Source organism: Schistosoma haematobium, chromosome 6, assembly GCF_000699445.3.
Source record: "Schistosoma haematobium chromosome 6, whole genome shotgun sequence".
NCBI lineage: Eukaryota > Metazoa > Platyhelminthes > Trematoda > Strigeidida > Schistosomatidae > Schistosoma > Schistosoma haematobium.
Window position 1 is genome coordinate 16414564 of NC_067201.1, and position 18307 is coordinate 16432870.

The window sequence follows — 18307 nt, forward strand, 5'->3', positions numbered from 1 at the left end:
TCATCAATAAACGAAGAGGATCGGATGGAGACGTAAAGGAGAGGATTGGCAAAGAAACGACAGAGTTCCTACAGTTGAAAAGCTTATGGAAATCAAAACAACTGTTAACCCATATCAAAGTTATATTCTTTAATACGAACGTCGAGACAGTTCTACTGTACAGAACTGAAACTTGGAGAACTACTATAACCATCATCAAAAGGTTATACGTATTTCTGATCAATTGTCTACGCAAGATATTCAATATCCGTTGGCCGGATACCATCAGCAACAGCCTACTGTGGGAGAGAATAAACCGGCTTCCAATTGAAGAGGAAATTAGGAAAAAGCGTTGGAGATGGGTAGGACACTTATTACAGAAATAATCAAACTGCATCACGATGCAAGCCCTAACTTGGAATCCTGAAGAGAAGCGGAACAGTGGAAGGCGGAAATACACACTACGTTGGGAATTGGAAACAGATATGGAAAGGATAAATCTCAACTTGAAAGGATTGCCTAGAACAGAGATGGATGGAGGATGCTGGTGGGCAGTTTATGCATCTCCGTGAGGAGTAACAGCCGTAAGTAAGTACCTTTTTAGTAATATATATAACACTAGATTGTATAATCAGTACCAATTAACTGGTTATCAGTTTATCAACACTATAAATTTGACGGTTGTCAATGTAAATTATTGAAAACATGAGAGCCAAAGTTTAACACTGTTGAAAGTATGACAGTTGTCACGGATGATTTTGAATGATCTTCACATTATATCGCAGTTTAATTAGAGCTTCAAAAGTGAACTATTGAACTTTCTACCTGACTGATACAGAAGATCTCACATGTTTACCATGATATCTAGATTAATTTGTTTGAATTACGCTGTTTCAAAAAAATGAATTAAATAACTATCCAATAATCCTCTTATTATTCCACTGTTCTTCACCTGTGTTGGGATATTCAGAAAAATATCCCAAAAATTATCCTTTTAAGTCTAATGCTATCCTTGGACTTGAAATGATATCGTCTTTCTATTGGTCAATATTCATTTCACGTATCATTTCCTTGTTAGCCAAATATTGTACAAATGTTATTTTCTATTTTATGGTACGATGTGGTCTGCTTAATTGGTATATAAACAGAGTATATTTGAAATATAAGGATTCATATCGCAGAGGCTGAGACTTGTGTTCTGGAATTATCTGGCTGGGCTAGGCGGAAAGCAGGGCTAATCAGGACTCTAGACTGCTCATACAGGTTTACGCGTCTTTGATCTGATCGTTAAGTCACTACTCTCTAATCGGCGGTTACAAACTATAACAACATGATGCCCAGTTCATGAGATAAGCTATCTTTAAATTAATGGTGAGTCCAATAGATGATGTAATTTACGATTGAGGATCGGTGCAGATTCCCATTATAAAGTTTAATGATTTATCAATGAAACCAATTAGAATAGATTTTTTAGCAGTTTATATAGTAAGCTGTGGTCATTTTAAAAAGTCTTTTTATAGATGATCAAATAATTTGGTTAATTGTTTGAGAATTGATTCATGAAAGTCAGAACGAGTTTCATAATGAAGAATATGACTTATAGTTAACTGATGATCAGTTTTATGAAGTTTTTACTCATTTTAAACTCTACTAAATACTCAAATGAAAAGTTTTATTTCTTTGCTATGTTTCTAGTTTAACTTGAAATTCAACTCTATCTGTAGCTGTAAAGTTGAGTGTATTTATGACATAACTACTGTACCATAAAAGTAACCGTGGCAATTATTCAAATATGACGGATCAATGTTTTATATCGTTTAACCATACAAAAAGAATACATAAATAACTTATTTCAAATAACCATGTTTCTTATTTGAAAAGTTATTGTGTAAATGACTCACATTTTCGTGACTTAAAAATAGTATTCAAAATTAAGTTGTACACATTTGAGAATGTTGGTTATTTTATATATTATATAGTAACATAATCTCACCTATTTCGACATATCTTGTCAAGTTGTATCGGAATCGATTGAAAGAAAGCTATAGGTGGCTTAACCGTAAATGTGACTTCAGTTCATGAAATCATTGATTTCTTTTATTCTGACCCATGTCGACACTTTCAGAATACTTGGTTGGAGTCCACTAATTTACCGTGATTAGTGACTAGAGACGATGAATGATGTGGCTTAAAATCGGCCACAATAGTACAGATTTATTCACTCTTTATCTTCCTTCAGATTATTAGTTTCAGTATTCTTTTGTATATACTCTTTCATAACTTTTCTTGAACAATATTTTAAACGATATGGTTGAAATATATATAACATAAATAAACATTTAATTTATTAATATCAGAAGGGGTTTTTGTGAATATTATAGTAATTTCAATGGTTGAGATCATCAGTCAATTGAAGCTAGACCACCATAAAAATCCTGGAAGCACTGGACTGGTGTTTCGTCCCATTGCGGGACTCCTCAGAAAAGAGCATACATGATCCCGTCTCATGAGATCCAAACCCAGGATCTATCAGTCTTGCGTACGAACTCTTAACCTCTAGACCACTGAACTGGCCGGGATCCAGTGGTGTTAATGTCTGATTTCAACTAATCCACGAAATTGAGCGACACATCCACCATTACGTTCAGTGAGTTACTATCTCACAACAGACCTGGTTGAACTCCATTGGTTTATTTATTATTCAGGTTGGTTATTGTTCAGTTTGCTAGGAAGGAACAATTGAGAAAATGTAATTGTTAACTTGAAAGAACTAATTATTATATAATTCTTTTCGAAACTTTATCGTTTAAAACTTTCAGAAGAAGAGAAATCACAGTTTTTACACATTAACTAAACACTAAGTCTCTTTATTTCTGTCTCTATGGCTATAATCAAGATCTGTTCAGATAAATATTTAAATATTATCATTCTTTTTAAATTCATGTTCAAATTGATTTTAGCGGTATGTCATTCCTATTCTTTCTAGAAATAAGGTACTTCTTTCGAATTCTATTGTGACTCTTATGTAGTTTATTAGATTTTCTTTTGTTTGCATTCCTTTTGCTTAGAAATGGTATAATTTATAATGAAACTATAGCGGTTTTTTTTATCTTCTAATTCTTAACACAGTTAGCATTACTGTTTTGCACCTTTTCTTTTAGCTGGTATTGATGTATCTATGTCTGTATGTATGTATAGTTGTATAAGATGAAAGTATGTAGATCTGGTTTAAAACTGTAATTATTCTAGTGATATGTAAAAAGAGATATTTCTAATATTAAAAATTATAATGAACTAGTAACTGTTTAATGAAATAGATTTGAATAGAAATATATGAGAGGAAAGTTGTCCGAATATAGTTATGTTTATCAATGTTTGAATACTCTCCTGTATATGAACTATGTATGCTTATATATATATATAATAGATGTACGTACATTTCTATCTATTAGACATCTTATACATTTAAGAAATAGTTAAACTCAAATGTTAATGAACATAACTGAAACAAAAGTAGATTAACTACTTATAAGTAGATTAGTTACTATTTATGAACATTTACATAATTTATAGTTTACATGTTAGTTTCCATTATGGGTTCGAATCCTGCGAGGGGGATCATGGATGCGCACTGCTGAGGAGTCCCACAATAGGAAGAAACGGCCGTCCGGTGCTTCCAGGTTTTCAATGGTGGTCTAACATCAATGGATTCATGATTTCAATCAAAAGTTTATTTTTATGATTGTTCATGTAAATTTTATTACATTCTATTTTATTTAAACCGAAAGACAATAAAAAACGTAAGTCAAATTCCATATAAGCTACAAAATAAATTATGCTATCTACGAAGAATGTTACACAAGAAACTGTGGATGCCTTCTTCACCAACGCATTTATGAATACAAATTAACTGTAATATGTTATCACTGATAATAATACCCGAAGAATACTAAAGCATCCACCACAGCCGCTAGTCTACTTCAATATAATTGTCTATCTATTTACTGGATTTATGCAATCTAAAATGAAAGTAAATGAACGGAAACACTTTGATAGTTGTCTACAGAGGAACTATATTCGTCACAAGGTTCCAAAATAATTAAGTACGTTTATAATAAGATCATGAATTGGCTATTCTAAGGAATATCCAACTGGGATTTGAAATGATTCGATATTAGATTAACCGGTTCAAGTACTTATTCATATTATCATAGTGGATGATAATTCCATAACATTATTAGCCATAACAATACGGAATAATAGTTATCGCACAAAATTAACTTAATATATTTAACTGTTAGGATAAATGAAGAACATTATTGATAAAAACAAGTACAGTCAAGGTTTCTTGTTGACTTAAATGCAGTTCAGGCATTTTATGACAATTACTGTGAAATACTAGTTTATATTGTTTGAATTAGTTTAGATATTGCGTAATCATCATTGATTGCCAACAATTTTTACAAACCCCTAAACAACAACTGTTTCATACATATTTTGTTTTATCAAAAATAGAAACAGTCTGATATTTCTTAAAACATTCATTCAAATATTTACTAACTATTTTTCTTCATATCCCTCTCGTGTCAACCCCCCTCCGCGCACCAAAATACATCCAGATACAAACAGATTCAGCATCAGAATATTCTAGTGAAACAGATGGTTCTGACGAGTCAGAGATAAACAATTATTCAGGTTGTGATTCAAATTTAATATCATCTAAATTATCAACAAATTCTTCTTCTCAAGCTATACAATCTACCATAATCGAATTAACTGATGTAAATAATAACAATAATAAGATCAATGCTTCATCACATAATCTGCCTGGCTGTGATATTAATGCTACATCATTTCCATCGGATACATCTGGACAATTAATGCAAAACCCACAGGTACAAAAGTCGGATATAATTGTAAAATCTGATTCTCAACATGTATACTTCAACTCATCAGTCGATACTCACAATAGTATTAATAATAATAACAACAATAGTAGCACCATCAACCACAGTAACTTATCAGATTGTGATAAGCGTAATAGTTCAGCTAGTCTTGACAGTGGACGTGATTCTACATACGCTACGGGGAGTGAAGGCAGTAGTGGGGTAAGTATTGAAATTGTTTTGAGTACTTCTCTTTATTGGCATTCATTTTGTTTTCCCATTAATATAAATTCAATCTTCTTCAATCGGTAAAATAATAGTTTTTTTGTTACGAGTTAAGATCTGTTGAAGGATCAGTAAAGATTAAGCAGTAGTGAACAATTATTTCAGTTTAATTCGCAACTTCTTAACATTGTTGACACTTATAAACTTGAGGAGGGCGAATTCGTAGTTCTACAGATTCCACCATGATCATAAAATCATTCTACCATGAAGTCTCAATCTAAGTGTCGATGATAGATATGTTGTTGTTCTCATTCAATAAGCTTGGTCGGTAACTGACTTAAGGCTGACTTGATTAGACCCGCATGTCTGATGTTCAAGAATTGAGAAAGATGTCAGAAAATTGTTTGTTGTTTTGTTGATTACATGTATTTGAAGTGCTAAAGAACTTTTTCCATTGGTGTTTGAAACTGCAACTGATCAACCTTTCTGGCATATGTACATCTTGTGTAAACTGCTTCGATATTACCATTAAGTCACAAGCATTATATGTAGAGTTGGACAGTAGCTACTAGGTACATCCAGTTGACGATTTTAAAGTAGAAAGAAACGTACATCATTGATTCAACTGCTAGCCACCATTCAACTCTGCTTATAATTTTCAAAATCTGTCTTGTAAAAATGATGATAATAATAATTATCATAGCAAGATCTACTAAATTAATAAAGTGGGTTACAGGCTGATTCAGTCACTTGTCTGGTCAAAGATTGACACTTAGATAAATAAAACTTATTCATTTAAATTTGAGGCACACGTTTTTGTATATGAGTGCTATCCAACTACACAAACTGAAACAATTAAAATAGGCTACAAACCCGTCATCTGATAATATGAAGTCTATTGTCTTTACCACTAAACCGTTGATCTAGCCAACGAATTACTTAAACATTCAATACAATAAGATAAAGTTCATTTACGTTAAAGCCATTCAAATTAATTTTTTTCCTGGCGTCTTTTTCATTCGTGTAACTAGTTGACAGTAGCAAATACATATTAAATTTCATAATTAATACATCTAAGGGCTGATAATCATAGAATTCGCGTGGTCTAGAGGTTAAGCGTCCTCACGCCAGACCAAAAGTCCTGAGTTTGATACCCGCGTACGGAATCGTGGATGCGAACTGATCAGACGTCTCATACTATAGCGAAACAGCCACCCAATGCTACCAGATTTTTATTGATGGTCTATCACAAATTGACTAGTGAATTCAACTATTAAACTTACTATAATTTCCACAAATCCCCATACTATTAATATTACAGAAGTTAGATTTATAATATTGAAATAGATTTCCCGTATTTTTCGTACAAATTGCACAGTCAGTCAGTCAGCTGCAACGTAAGACCAGGCACATCAGTCCAAGTTGCCATACCGCATTAGCACAACAAGATGAACATCGGACTCATAGAAGTCGTTAATTCAATGATGGTAATATATAAAAGAAAGATTGCATATAATGACATAGTACAGGAAGAAAGAATTAGTTGGTAGAAAGAAAGATATGAAGCGATTTTAATCTCATAGTTTAAAGGAAGACAGAAAGTGTATACATCTACACCATTGTGATCGATTCTGAGCCGTGTCACTCAGAATCTTTAACCATTGATTACAATTGTCATACGGACCTGCATCTACTAACATGGCTCAGACTAGAACAAATTACACAAGGTATACATTTAATCAATAAGACATTGTTTGAAATTGAATTCAACGTTTTAGTTTCTAGTTTTTAAAAAAATTGTTTCCAAAATAGGCATGTGTCCAGTTTTTTCAAAGTGAGGTAATTAATATGTCCTTCTAAGTATAATTCAATTAATGAAAATTAATTAATTCATTCATTTATTCTATTTTGATGAACATAAAATAAGTCATGACCCTTGAAAAAGTCACTTCTAACAATATACATTTCTGAATGCTTGTACTTATACGCTATTTTTCCAGATAGTTTATAAAGAATAATTCAATTTGAATAAACTTTCCATGAAATAGACTGATATCAGTTGAAGATAATCTATAAAGGTCGAATCTTGATGATTGATAGATAGATAGATTAATTTATTTCACTGAAGAAAAATGACAAATGAAATAGTCGCGAATAGGGGGGAAATAAAACTGTCATACAACATCTTAACAAACTAGTAAGAGTAAGGGGTCATTTAACATTGGTAAAATTCATGCTTAATTGTATACTGTTTGATTATTGGTAGATTTATGTCTATCCTGAAGGTATTGTGTCGTTTCGGGGGAAGGAGTCTAAATTATAAGTGTGAGCGTCTAGTAAACTGAAAAAGAAGATAAACTGCAGACAAACCATTCAGTTAGAATAAATGATGAAATTAGGTTTTACAATATCGACGATCCTCAAAAATCATTTAATTTCCATACGTAAATTTAAAATAATCTAGTTGTTAAAATTAGAAAAAAATAGACTGCATAAAGAGTAGGTATAGTTGGCAGGAAAGTGGCACCATGAACATGTGGTACATTCTGGTCAATAGTAGGAAGATCATAGATAGAGTAGATCATGTCTTTTCTAGTTCTAACTGTTAATTTAAGAATATTTTGCCTTTACAATATCTAAACAATGGTTAGTTACTTTTGCCACATTTCATAGTTGTATTATTATCTAACCTTTAGATGATAGGGATTTGACGGAATTCGTTACATTAGATTGGATTTCTTTAATGCCGACAATAACCACAAGTTCATATAGTAACATCATAAATCTTTTTAAAAAGTCATAAACATAAAACTTTTTATTTAGAAATATGATTACCTGTATTGAGAATGGACGGTAGCTAACTGTGACTCATTTCTGTGCATTGTTTAATTATTGGGTTGCAATTAACATCATGTTTGTCTAGTTCTCATGGTTAATGAAATTCTATCAATCAGGTTACAGTTCAGCCGCTAGTCCAAATGACTCGAGAACTCTTATAATATGATTCGATATTAATTTGATGAAAGTAATCGGTTAGAAACAATGAACCTAGCTTTATGTTAGTTGGGATTTATCAGCAAAGAAACATATGAGTTTAAATACCATTCAGTGATTAATCGGTGTAAATACATTAGTCCTTTAGGAGGCCGTGCACAGTTTAAATAGAGCAGTGATAGTGCTGATGGTTGTGACACTACCCTGATACAAATTATACTACTCTTGTCATGTAACCTAAGTTCAATGTCTCCTGTCAGTTAAATCCAATCAACTAACGCCCGTTTGAAATTATTGAAGTTGATTCTTATTATAAGTCGACCTCACTTAAATTTTATATCCAAACTAGGGTATGCAGAATCAATATTTCCTATTATTTTCAGATCACAACTGAACGCACCACATGAAAGTCTTACTGCCAATCAATTTAACATTTGTTTTATCGAATTCGATTTCTATGATTTGATTCATTACTTAGTATTATGTCTTTCGATATTAAGTACCAATTTCAAATCATACTCGAAATAATCATACATGAATAACGAATAGCAATCAAATATTCTAGTTTCCATATATGAAAAATGAGTGTATAAGATAGAGAACATGAGGATTAGACATTTCAGCTGATATAACAATCATAACAAATCTTATATTTCAATGGTTAAGATCATGAGTCAGTTGAAGTTAAACCACCATGGAAAACCTGGAAGCACTGGACGACCGTTTCGTCCTATTGCGGGACTCCTCTAATGGTTAAGTGCTCGCGCGCGAGACTGATAGATCCTGGGTTCGAATCTTGTGGGTGGCGAGGTCATGGATGCACACTAGTGAGAAGTCCCACAATGGGACGAAACGGCCATCCAGTGCTTCCAGGTTTTTTATGGTGGTCTAGCTTCAACTGAATCATGATCTTAACCATTGAAATTACTATAATATTCACAAAACCCATTTGATATAAATCTTATATTGTTAAATGCTTTCATTATGATCAAACGTTTGCAATACTATTTTGTAGAATGTTATTTTCTCTGCTAATAAACCTACATATCCCTTCACTTATCGATCACTCAACATGTATATAAATCGTTATCGTTTCAAATCTAAGTACAAACAAGTTGGAGTAGTAATTTTGTCGCTTAACATTCAACAACAATTTAGATGGTGGTTGGAGGTAGTCGACAGGAAACCCTGGACCAGGGTTTCGTGCCACTTGGCACTCGTCAGCAAGGTGTACCTGTAGTCTTGAGGGAACTGGTGCTCCCTGGCGGATTCGATCTCGTATCACCCAGCTTCACAGTCAGAGACGTTACCACTGAGCTATCCGAGCCGTGACTAACCTTCTGTAGGACTGAGATGTAATCACAATTGATTGATCACTTGGTGGTGATCAATGCCATGCTTGTCTAGTCCTTATTAGTGCAAATCGAATGCTATCGATCATGTTGCAATGTGGCCACCAGTCTAGGTGACTCGACACTGCGGGCACTATGTATTGAGATTTAGATGGTGGTTGGAGGTAGTCAACAGGAAACCGTGGACCCGCGTTTCGTGCTACTTGGCACTCGTCAGCAAGGTGTTCCTGTAACATGATCGATAGCATTCGATCTGCACTAATAAGGACTAGACAAGCATGACATTGATCACCACCCAGTGATCAATCAATTGTGATTCAACAACATTCAATAATTACATTTCAAATTGAGTATTTATAATGTTTGAAAGTATTTGAATTATAGTACGAACTAAGAGTCCCAGAAATAACGCAATTGAATCAAGAATTACGACACAATCACGAACGAATGTATTGTATTTAGAATTCGTAATAGAGCATTAAACAAGTACAAAAGAATCATTAGTTAACTCAAACACCACAGTATTCTAAGTAGAAGACAAGTGTTAGGATAAATACAGATAGATAAAAGAATTTATTGGTTGTTTACCTCACTTTTATCTGAATAGACAAGTAATTCACAATCTGTGCAATCTTTTATGGTTTGTATTAAAAATATACCCTTCAACCTTTGTAAAGTGGAATGTACTCATAATGATAATCAAAATAGTAATAATAATAATAATAATAATAATAATGACTTACTGCTAAAATCAAACATAACCTAAAATGACCTAGAATGATCCATGCCAATCAATGAACACAAAGACATCTTAATTTAAGAAGTCTTGTTAGAAGCTACCGATGTTCAACTATCTACATATAGTTTACACATCGTTTATAAGTTTCTTATGATTCATACATGGATTTACAATTTTCTCATCAAAATATTTATGATACATGTATATGACTAGAGTTTCATCTGGAACTAAGTATATTTTAAAATTGTAAGTAATTATTTAAACCACTATACATTCCATCAAGGTTGTCAGAGTTTGTATTGAATAATAGGTAAACAATGTGGCTTTATTTAATAACGATTTGTGGAATACACATGTTGGTATCTTTTTATATGTACACTGTAAGAGTAACTATTATCCAGTACATCCATGACAAGAAGTTCTTTTTAGTCGGATCAAAAGAGAAATCCATCCTTGTTGAAATATACTACTAACGACAAAGTCGTTCGGAACAATTTATAATCTTGAGTATCGTTATGTTCATATAGTATTATTCCTAAGCGAAATATTCTTCCTTATTAATCGAAAAAAGAAAATTTCACATTTCTTTTTAAATACTTCATTTGATATTTATTGAATAATATCAGAAGGGGTTTTTGTGGATACTATAGTAATTTCAATGGTTAAGATCATGAGTCAGTTGAAGCTAGACCACCATGGAAAACCTGGAAGCACTGGACGACCGTTTCGTCCTATTGTGGGACTACTCACTAGTGTGCATACACGATCCCGCCTCGTGAGATTCAAAACCAGGACATTTCAGTCTCGCGTGCGAACTCTTAACCTTTAGATCAATGAGCTGGCCGGCATCCAACGGTGTTAATGTCTAACTTCAACTAATCCACGAAATTGAGCGACACATGCACCATTGTCTTCAGTGAGTTACTATCTCACAACAGACCCGGTTGAACTCCATTAGAACTTATTAGAACTCCAGGATATACCTCTTGAAGCCAGTCGCTAGTGAGCATATATTGAGTAATATCAGAAGGGTTTTTTTGTGTATACTGATTATCCGAATAATAAAAGTTAGGGTATCCGTGAAAATTTCGTATACTTGAGTAGTTGTTGAAGTGAAAATAAGATATAAGGGGAAGAGATTTTTACCTGTATGATGAATATTAGTATAGTATACTGACTGAGAATGTTCAGTGAGTTTTCATGTTTGACCTGAAATGTCTCTATAGTATTACTCAAATTTGTTATTAATTACAGATAAGTCGTTTCGGTATCGTAAGTGTTTTGAAGATATATCGTAGCTCATTACTTGTTCGGTGAAAGTATTCTATAATACAAGATTTGACTAATTAAACACGTCGTACTAACACTTTCTGAATAGCTATGATGTTGATCATCGTTTGCATTTATTGTGACTAGTTAGAAGAGACAGTTGTACGGTTAACTTATGTTTAATGATTAAGTGCTGATATACTAATACTTCAAACTATGAGTCATAGACTAATCTGGTAGTGACTGAGTTACACGCTTGTTTTCTTATCTTCTGTTAGAAAATAAATGACAATCTAGGGGTCCCATACTAGGACGAAGCAGCCATCCAGTGCTTCCAGGTTATCAGTGTTGGTCTAGCTTAAATCAACCCATGAATTCAACTATTAAAATTACTACAAACTTCACAAATCCCCATTCTGATAACTATCTAGTTGTGTTTGTTTTCGCATCTTAACATCGTTTCTTATTATCTGTCGTTACATCTCTATAGGAAATAGTCATATCCTAATTTAGGAAGTGTATGTGTAGTGTTGTTTTACTGCGTAGACTGCATTTGAATCAGTTGAGTATATGAATGAGCTGTTTCTTTATCACCATTATTTTGAAATTTACAGAATAGCTGGAGAGGTTAATGCAAAGACCCATACATACAAACAAACATCATCATATTAAACCTGAAATGATCCCAATTAATGGAAATGAACAAACATTAAAATATTATTTCTTTCTCAAAGAATGAATATTTCTTATTTATTTATGTGTGCTTTCCTGTCCGTCTTGAATTTACTTACAACCTATTCAGTTGATTTATCTAAAAAACAATACTGAACTCGCGGTTGTTATTACCATCCACACACAAATGCAACGAATCAGTCATACGTTTGTCTTTTGGAAATTTAAGGAAAAAACCCACATGAAAATGAAACTAATAATTATGCATAGGATATCTACATCTTGATTTATTGTTTGAAAAGTATAGATAAACAATGTAAAACGGTAGATTAAGAAAGCAGCTGAGAAGAATATAAATGTATAGAAGGTCAATCACATATCATATAGCTCAGTGTTAACGTCTTAGACTGTGAACCATAACGACATGGGATCGAATCCAATATAGAGCACTGATCCCTTCAAAATCACAGGTACACTTTGCTTGAGAGTTACAACTTGCGCGGAACCTATATCCAGGGTTTTCTGTTGATTGCATCCAACCATCTGTCAGAACATACCATTATTTGTTCTTTCTTTTCAGACTAACATTAAAACTAGCCTATGATTTCTTAAGGCTGTTTCCAGTCATGAGTTTATTTAATCGTTCTTCTGAATGGATATACATGTTTTAAACAGGTAGATCACAAAATTTGCTATTCATCCCCTTGATAGTCTAATGAATAAATTTTACGATATTGTGAGCATAAAGCATTATTATTTCGTAATATTTTCTTTCCCAGTTTTTGGAAACTGACTGTGAAGATTCGTCAGTTCTCGTTTCTATATAGGTTTTCTGTAGACTGATATTCGTATTGATTTATCATTTCTTTTAGTAAGTAGGACATCAAGAAATGATAGTTTTGACTTATATTCTTGTAACGTTGTAAATTTAAGTGATCGTTAGAAAAAGCCCAGTAGATTTGTTGGAAATTTGTTGTAAAAGGTACTGGGGCTCGAGTCTCAATGTAAACGTTAACACTGTGATATATATACATCCAACCAAAAAAGTCCCAAAAAGGGCAGAACGCGTATTCTGCATTACATTTGCAGCTACGTACCAAATTTACTAAGACAAAATAACTGTTCACATCATTCGGAAGTTCATCAGTTAGTCTCAGTTCATAATGAAGATTACATTGAATATATTGACAAAATGTTGATTTTTTTCAAAACTGTTTCTACAAAAATATCCAAAACTTTTTCTATTCACAGGTTCAATATCCTCAACAATATTCTTCAGATGATGGGTATATTCTATCACCAACTTTACCATACTGTTATAATAGTCAAATATCAAGGAATAACATTATCTCAACTCGTAAAAATAATCATAACTCCAGCAGTTGTACACCATTTGATAATACCTCCTCATTACCAGTAGCAACGATATTACCATTTTGTAATCATAATAATTCGACTACTTATAACGTTAGTAATTGTTGTGTGAATAATGGTAGTAATGCTAGTAGTAGTCATAGTAGAAATTCTTCATGTCATCAATTAAAACAATACCACCAACAACATTTCAATAAAGATGATACCTTGACATCACCAACACACAAGTATAACAATTATAGTAGTATAGATAATAAAATTGCCAATTCTATGCTACAATGTACAGAGCCTTGCGAATATTATCACATTCCATCATATCAATCTACCAGGAATTGTTGTTCAACTACTAATCTTATCAAACCATCAACATCACCGTCATCGCCAACACAACAGCAACAATCATTTTTGCCGTCCTATTCATCTTGTCAAGAAAGACATTTAACTGATTTTGATGTTTCAAGACCAAAAGTACCGGCAAATATATATCATCGATCACATATTCTTTCGAATATGCCTACGCAATCAATACATAGTAATCAATGCCAACAACAATCAGTTCATTCTGTTTTAATCAATCCCGATGATGAAGCATTATTTGCATGGTTAAGATCAGTTGGCCTTAGTCGGTAAGTGAAGAATAAATTAGTTTTTAGAAATGAAACTTCAATACGCTGTATCGAGTTGATACAAAATATTGTGTTACGTATCCCTAACCACCGACTACCTCGATCTACGATTTTGGTCGGTTTGAAAGCTAGGGGTGACTAGAATTAGGTTAACTAAAATTCATGCTCTTTGTGATTGGCTGGCCAACTGATAATCTATAATTCAGTGGTGTATTTGTAATCATTTTATTACATGGATAATTAACTGGTTGACTGAAATGTTTGAGAGAAATGAAGAATTTGATGGTACCATTATAAATGTTCATCACTTGTTGAGATTATAGACTCTTAAGTATGACATGTAAAAAATTATTTTACCAGTTAGTAGTTTACTTCTCGGACTATCTTCAACAACTAAATAAACACTGGAGACTATGGAGCACTGTCTGGGAAGTACTGCATTGAGACTACTGACCAATACTCTCTGGTTTTTTATGTCCAGGTCAGCTACAATCCGTTCACGATGTTAGTTGGTGATCTTTCACTTGAGTAATCTACACAAATATTCGCATCTTAACAGTGATAAACAGTTATTTTACTAGGTGGCATTTAGGCGTTGTTGCACTGTATTTGAGTGTGAATAACTTAAGACAGCTAAAAGCACCATTAGAAAACAAGCCTTGTAATTCTTAGGTGGAAACATTTTCCTACTTAGGTGGTTGGAGATAACCGAGAGGAAACTCTAGATACAAGCTTCGTATTGGTTGCCACTGTTAAGTAAAATGTACCTGTAATCTTGTAGGAGTTGATGTTTCTTGTTGGAAAGAACCACATTTCATCATATCTCACAGTATGAGATGTTACCTCTGAGCTGTTCGGGGTACGACTGACTTCCTCTCTGATGGGATATTTATAATTGATTAATCATTGAGTAGTGACCGATGTCATGTTTTTTAGTTCCGAGAAAATTCTGTTTCCTCTGACTTTCAAAACCATGTACTTGGGTTCTAAAAAAAATATTTAAAAGGTCATGATAAGGAGCTATGTTAGTGTGAAGAATTTTTTGTAAGATTTCTATTATCAGTACAAATTTGAGTCATTTCATCAGGGTGGCTTATCCCCCTAATTTGAAAATTCTCATTCTACAATTATCACTTTTTCTAAATATCCGCTCTGATTTGACAGTAATTAACCAGACTCTTAAACTAATGTTTTATGTTTGTTACCATTTGTATATTTTTTAGCTTGAATGAAAGTGATTAATTTTCCTGGGTTAAGTGAAACCTCTTTATTTTTGATTAGGAGTTCATTTTCTATTTGTCTATCGATTTCTTCTACTCAAAAATTGTCAACTTATTTTCCTGGTAATTTAGTAATCATATAACATTGAATGAATTTTAATTATGGATTTGAGTTTCTGTGACGTTATCATTTTTTTTAGTATTAACACATTCAGTTGATGAGCTCTGAATGTAACTGGACAAATGTTCTTGGAAGGTTGAATATGGTTACAAAATTATGACAGTTTTAAAGCCTCCTAAAACTATCGAGGATAGACAATAAATTCATTCTAGTTTGCAACTCTTGGAACAAAATCAAAAAGCTGATGTTCGGTTCTTATAATAAGTTAAATATCTTCAAGACGCTTAGTTCAGTGGTTTGGACTCTTAACCATAATTACTTTTCAATATAACATAATTCATATCGTATGACATTAGTAAGTTATTATCTTATTCAGAATTCATTTGAAACGTCATAAATTGTGGAATTACATAAAAGCATCACAGAACAATGTAACTAATTACTGAAACTAAGATAGCACATAATTCCATTGACAATTGATCGGCCGAACTGATAAATCATCATTTAAAACAACTATGATCAAGACAGCTTAACTGATATGAAAATTCTATCTTGTTCTTCATCATAAATAAATTAATATAACTGTGATATCCCAATGAGTAGAAAAATGAGATTTTCTGGTGTTTCATGACAATCTACCCAATGCTCAATTTATTCAAAATTACCAAATCAAACCTTGGTAATGATACCTTGTTCTTTATCAATTAAATTCTCAAAATTTAATTCATTGTTTATGAATTTATTTCCTAATTTTTCTTTTGAAAATGCATTTTTGGTATAGATTAAGTGGATGTTTATCTAAATCCGGGTTCGATCTATGGACATTGTGTCATACAACACCGGAAGAATTGAATGCTTGCGGAATTACTAATCCATATGATCGACAAATTTTGAGAAACCAGCTCGCTACTCTCCAGTTATCTGATCCATTTACAGAAAAACAACTACCGGTAAAAATATTTATGAATTCTGTTTTATAAATTGAACAGTGCTATCGTTGTTTTTTATATTAGGTCATTGAACTTATTCGGTAAGTGTACCTGGACCTTAGTATTGTACCAATTAGCACTTGTCAATGAGGAGTACCTGCTTTTTTCAGGTAACTGTTGCCTTCCGCGTTACCGGGCTTCATAATCTGAGACATTATGGCTGGATCATTGGGGTCTAAGGATCAGACAAACATGACATTGGTTGAGACACCAGCCGGCGATCTACTAATGTAAATATCTCAAAGCTACAGAAAGTTAGTTGCAGCCCGAATTACGTAGTATTAATATCTCAGAATGTGATGTCATATGATGCGAGTTTGATCTCATAAGGGGACGTCAGTTCCTCCAAGATTTCAGATAGATCTTTTTGAAGAGTGCCAATTAGTACAAAACCAAAGTCCAGGGTTCTCTATCGGCTACCTGCAATCATCTAACGTCGAAACACAATTTTCAGTCGCTTAATTTGGTGGCTACGCTGTAATTTGATCGATGGAATACGATAAGCACTAAGGACTAATTAGACATAACATCGGTCATCAGTCAATCATCAGTCAATGTTAATTTGTCTAGTTAAAGTGAATTCGATCCTGATATCAACTGTTGAAAGCGTTCGGTTTTTTTTTTTTACCTTTTTTCCCATCCAATGTCTACTTGTTTATTTATGTATTCTACAACCTATATGTACTGTAATTATATTTAGAATATATTTATTCTGTGAATCATCGATCTAATGGAAGTTCATTGAATACATTCGACTGACTTATCCAGAAATTGACAAAATAACGTATATATTCAAATAAAGTTCGGATCAATTTAGTAATTGTGGTTGATAGAACAAGAACTGAACTTATCAGAACATGTATGTGATTAAGAAAAATGAAATATTTGTGCGTGGTCGTAAATTAATCAGACTGGTTTTCAAAAAATACATGGACATAATAATTAATCAAACAATTGGATCTATGATGTCGTTACTATTGAAGGCACCAATAAATAAGTTACCGTGATACAGTTTATTATACTTCGTCTCATCTGTTTAAATTATTCATGTGTACGGTTACAAATTTCAATTCTTGTTTGCAAGACCGAATAGTTGTTTAAAAGATTTTGCTTTCATCGAAGTCAATTTCTATGTCCTATTTTTACTGAACGTATAACAGTCTCAGAGATTAACCATGTAATATTACCAAATCTTTACTGATAGAATTCACACTCGTTGACACAAGTTATTAGCTAATTGAAATCAGTAAGTTGGTGAACAACACAGTGCCATTTAAAGGAATAATTGTTAAGTTTGTGTTTCAGTGTACGAAATCAACACTTAAATATAAGTATATTTAGCTGACGAATGCTGAATAGGACAAAACATGTAAACTGAATTCTACTTTTAGCCACAATCTAATTATACAAAAAAATTGTATTATGGATATTGATAATAAAAACCGTATTCATAATATCTGCTAAAGTTTATGAACAAAATAAACTGATGGGTCAGAAAATGCAATGTAAACTGTCTTGTGTCAGAAAGCACCATATGCCTGAAATAAATAACATGAATGTGGGTAATGATAAGAAAGTGAATAGTTGAAGCAGATCATCTTATTAATCTGTAGAGAGAGAGAGATGGGAGGACAAACAAAGACACTTTCAATATATCGGAAATTTATCGCTTTATATTGATACTTTTATTAATAGTCGTAATAATAATAATCATGATACTAATGATAATAGTAATGGTTAGGATAATATTACCATCCTTCCCCCAAGAGATATCTTATCATATTTCAGTTAATATAAATATGATAAGATTTTACACAGATGATTCATACTTTTATACAGACAAAGATACTTAGAATAGTTC

At 32.6% G+C, this 18307-nt stretch overlaps 1 protein-coding gene across 1 annotated transcript in view; it reads left to right on the forward strand.

Moving 5' to 3' along the window:
- CASKIN2 (Caskin-2) overlaps nt 1-18307 on the forward strand; it is a 66581-nt gene that overhangs the window by 24425 nt on the left and 23849 nt on the right. Inside the window, exons 3-5 of the mRNA XM_051216979.1 lie at nt 4599-5087; nt 13368-14116; nt 16239-16407. Coding sequence (XP_051065608.1) covers nt 4599-5087; nt 13368-14116; nt 16239-16407 — 1407 coding nt within the window. The remainder of the gene's footprint in view (nt 1-4598; nt 5088-13367; nt 14117-16238; nt 16408-18307) is intronic.